Source organism: Branchiostoma belcheri, unplaced genomic scaffold, assembly GCF_001625305.1.
Source record: "Branchiostoma belcheri isolate BF01 breed outbred unplaced genomic scaffold, Haploidv18h27 scaffold32, whole genome shotgun sequence".
Classification (NCBI taxonomy): Eukaryota; Metazoa; Chordata; class Leptocardii; order Amphioxiformes; family Branchiostomatidae; genus Branchiostoma; species Branchiostoma belcheri.
Window position 1 is genome coordinate 2,674,717 of NW_017803932.1, and position 4,948 is coordinate 2,679,664.

General features: G+C 41.6%; 1 protein-coding gene across 1 annotated transcript; it reads left to right on the forward strand.

The window, feature by feature from the left end:
• Positions 1-2,553: 2,553 nt before the first annotated feature.
• LOC109474891 (beta-1,4-galactosyltransferase 4-like) lies at positions 2,554-4,529 on the forward strand. Its single transcript, XM_019775363.1, has 2 exons — positions 2,554-2,617; positions 2,702-4,529. Exon 2 carries the CDS (start codon positions 2,898-2,900, stop codon positions 4,131-4,133), a length of 1,236 nt encoding a protein of 411 aa, XP_019630922.1. The 5' UTR covers positions 2,554-2,617; positions 2,702-2,897; the 3' UTR covers positions 4,134-4,529.
• The last annotated feature ends 419 nt before the right edge of the window (positions 4,530-4,948 follow it).

Genomic DNA, 4,948 nt, shown 5'->3' on the forward strand with positions numbered 1-4,948 from the left:
AGGATCTGTTTGGTGGAGTCGTCGGACCCTGAAAACTCGACATTACAACTGGTGAACGGATATTCCAACTTGGTTCTGTGGGATGGGGAGGGGAAGATGACGATATGGCTAGGCGGTTGAAATTACACCTGTTAAAGCTGTCACGTCCGAGTAAGGACGTCGCCAGATACACGATGTTACGTCACAACAGAACGGCATTGAATCCACGAAGGTACAATCTTTTAGATCACTGGTTATTCAGGGCCAAGAGGGACGGACTGAGAAGTTTACACACAAGTGGCTATAGTATAACTTCGACATCACACAGAGAACTGTACACTCACATCTTAGTAAATATCACTAAGCGAAGAGCGCTAACAATAGACTATCATCGCTGGTGAGACAATTTCGGTTTACAGGACAGATCGTTCAGGTTTCTCACTTAAGCCGGGCCAATTTTTTCAATTTCTATTTGGGATTCCATTTCTTTTCTGATTAGAAAAAAAATCACACGAATCAACCTCAAACCCTGTTAAAGAGAGTTATTTTCTCATTATCTTTTATAGTTTTTCTGTTTAATAATGCATTATAACTTGATGAGATGCATTGTTTGAAATGTTACCCAGCCTGATATGTTGACTTTGTGGTACTGTGATAGAATTTGGATCTTTTGTCGTTTTGTTTTGACATTTTTGCGTTTAACTTTACCTGCTCCTTCTAATGATTTCCTGTAAAAATCTGTGACTGATAATCCAGACATCTGCCTGCTGTGGTCTAATATGATGGATAGTTTCGGAACTATTTCCTCACTTGTAGTCATACATTCAATGATGGGCATACACACGACTATAAATCTTTTATTCACTGATATTATCGCAATATCAATGTTATGGCAACGCACGTTCACTTCAGTGTATCTGATTCCGGATCCTGCCATACTTGTAGCTCTTGCCAGATGGCGCTAATGCTCTAATGAAAAAGTTGCCCGTTACTCTTCTATTTCACTCTTTTGGATTAATCATGATTTGAATGATTAAAGGAATCACCTCCGTCAAGAGATGATTGTCCGACTTCTCTTATAAAGTAGTTAATGATTCTTTCAATATGAATGGAAGGCGTATGTAGATGTACGCGTGAAGGGGGTAGTATGCAAAGGGGCCGCTGTTCGCGCGAAGCAAATCCAACAAGAAATTGAAGATTCCATACCTCCATGAAACATTCAGGGTTTATGTGGATGTTGTCTTCTTTCATATTCACTTATTTTTTTCCCAATAGGTAAATATACATGTAGCAGGAAATGAGATAACCTTTCCTGGGACCTTTCTGGAACCTTTGACCTAACTTCCTGTACTTCAGTGTGTTTAGCGTGTGGATATACGTACAGACAAACCACAGGCAAACACGCAAACACACCGACCGCAATCAAAATCTCCGTCCACGGAGGTAGGTAGACTTTCTATGTCATCTTCTGCCAGAAACAATTTACTGAGAAAAGAAGGCCGGTTATTCGACGTTCAAGGCCTTTGGTTATTGCGTAAAAATGCTCTATTATCCATCCGAGATTGATAATTTTCGACTGCAGTTTATCTAAAGCGCAGAAAGTTCAAGATAAAAAAAAAACGAATATGGTCCAAAGTTTAAGCCTATGATAACTGCATTGATCCTTTAGTCAAACAGCAAGTTGCACTCTTTGTGGTCACTTGTAGGTGAGGGAAGAGGGGTGATCTCTCCCTGTCTTCAGACCGCTTGTCAATGTGACGCCCAGATACGGATGGGTTTTTGTGGTTACTAAAGCCTGACCACAAAACTGGTAGCTGGTTGCATGTGGTGTTCGTTTGTTTGTTTGTTTGTTATGTGCATAATGTATCATTTGTCGGGATTAAACTGCATGAGCCAGGCGACATCCCAATGGCCACATCCACTCCACTTAAATCAAAGCAGGGTAATTCTCAAATGAGGGGTCATAGTCACAAGAGATCCAAAAGTAAACTTCTCCTAGTAAATTGTCAGTGTGTGCGGAACAAAACAGCTGAACTGGCGACAGTACTTGACACTTACAAGCCAGATATAGTAGCAGGTACAGAGTCATGGCTCAATCAAAGTATGTGTTGACAGCCACTCCACACAGTATGTACACATCCTGACAAATAGTTTTACTTGAATGGTTGCGCAGTCTGGTCCCATTGCGAAATACACAAATAAAGATCAGCGCATTCATGCATGTGTATGTTATATTAGGATACATGGATGTGCATACACAGAAAAAACGTATATTAGTATATAAATACAAGGACGGACATGTTTATTTATGTATAACTGCCTCATAACGTTACCTCATTATACACCCTAATACATATGTGTCACTGAATCATTAAAAGTGTGCATTATCCATTTCTAAAAAAAAACGACACGAATACGAAAAATTCACCAAAATAAGAAAAAGACAAACGAACAACACCATCATTTGCCTTTTGCTTTCTAGTTATCAACTTAACAAGATTACAATCAGGGTACTTCTACCCCGAACCAGGATGTAATACGTCAGTGAGGTTACGTTATGTATACAGTCACCAGATCGTTGAAGACACGTACATGCAGTGAGAGCGAGACAGGGCATTGGGACATCTCATCACCACAGGTAAGAAAAGGCAGTTTTATGTCTTTTAGATGTTCTTGTGTGCAGGTAACTTAATGATAAATCACTCCTTTGTCGTCCCTTTAGGTAATATCGATCGTTTGTCTTTGTTTGAACCGATTCAACTGTCCAACAACCATTTAGAAGGAGAAGTACGTTTCAACCAACCAACCAACCAACCAACCAACCAACCAACCAACCAACCAACCAACCAACCAACCAACCAACCAACCAACCAACCCAACCTAACCCAACCTAACCCAACCCAACCCAACCTGGAAACATGCGAAAAACAAGCTTGCGGTGGCTTATTTTACTGCAAGTCGTCGCCACACTAGTCTTGACAATATATCTACATTTGGTAAAAACGCCAGGTGACAGGAAAACGTTACAGAAACCACTGAGGGCTGAAAATCCTTATGAAAATGTCGGGTACGGTGGAAAATGGAGTCCCACCGGAAGAACTTCGTCCAGCTCCTCGGAGAGAGTCGACATCTTGACGACACACCTACATTTGGTGAAGACGCCAGGTGACAGGGAAACGTTACAAAAATCCGTTCGGGCTGAAAATCCTTATGAACAGGTACATGTAGGGTACGCTGGTAAATGGAGTCCCCCTCGAAGAACACGGTCCAGCTCCTCGGAGAAAGTCGCCGTCCTGACGACACACCTACATTTAGTGAAGACGCCAGGTGACAGGGAAACGTTACAGAAACCACTGCGGGCTGAAAATCCTTACGGAAATGTCAGGTACGGTGGAAAATGGAGTCCCCCTGCACGAAATAGGTCCAGTTCCTCGGAGAAAATCGCCGTCTTGGTGACGTTCAGAGACCGAGAGAAACACCTGGATATATTTCTCCGCCACATGCACCCGTTTCTCCAGCGGCAGGGGCTTGACTACACCATTTACGTCATAGAACAACATGGCGACGAACCCACGTTCTGCAAGGGTTTGCTCTACAACGTCGGCTTCACGGAAGCATTAAAGGAGGATCCTACTTACGACTGCTTCATCTTCCACGACGTCGACCTCCTTCCAGAAGACGACAGAAACTTGTACACCTGTAGTCAGTCCCCCTATCACCTCTCGGTCGCTGTCGACACATTAAACTACAGCCTGCCCTACCAGGAACTGTTTGGTGGAGTGTCGGCCCTGAAAACCTGGCATTATAAACTGGTGAACGGATATTCCAACTTGTTCTGTGGATGGGGAGGGGAAGATGACGATATGGCTATTCGGCTGAAATTACACCTGTTAAAGCTGTCACGTCCGAGTAAGGACGTCGCCAGATACAAGATGTTACGTCACAACAAAACGGAAAGGAATCCACAAAGGTACGATCTTTTAACTCATTGGATATTCAGGACTAAGAGAGGAGACGGACTGAAGAGTTTATACAGAAATGGCTTTACTATAACTTCGACATCACACAGAGAACTGTACACTCACATCTTAGTAAATATCCATAAGAGAGAAGCGCTGGCAAAAGACTTCACTAGCAACAGGCATCACTGGTGAGACAATTTCGGTTTACAGGACAGATAATCCATGTAATGTTTTCTCACTTGAGCCACGCCATCTTTTGATTTCTTTTGTCAATTTCATTTTTTTCTGATTAGAAAAAAATCACATGAATCAACCTCGAAATGCAAACAACCAGTTAAAGAAAGTTAGTTTCTCATTATCTTTTACAGTTTTTCTGTTTAATAATATATTATAAGTTCAACAATATAATGCATTGTTTGAATCCAGCCTAATATATATTCACATATATATATATACTCACAAGTGATAACTGGCTACTGAGGATACGGTGATAACATTTGAGTCTTTGTCTTTTTCTAGTGACATTTTCGCATTTTATCTATGATATCAGGCATACACGACAGTCACTATAAATCTTATATATACTGATATTATCACAATATCAATCATGTCAATGTTATGGCAACGGACGTTCACTTCAGTGTATCTGATTCCGGATCCGACCATACTTGTAGCTCTCGCCAGATGGCGCTACTGCTGTAATCCAGGCCAGTTATGTTAATATCAACTCAAGGTTGGTGAGGGTAGCGACAAAAAAAAACTGGCCATATACATGTATTCTGAAGTGCAGTGAGCTGTGTCGCATCATACTGTGTTAGTCTTATGTTACAAAGCAATGACCTTGGTAACAAACTTTTTTTTGACAATACCAGTTTTATTGCTTTGATGTAGAGCTCTACTAAAGCCTTGTTCATGTGAAGTCACCCAAACCGCGATTCGGGTAACTCACATTCCTCACATCTGGTCCACGTGCCATACATTCCTTGTAAACCGTGTCCGATCACGAT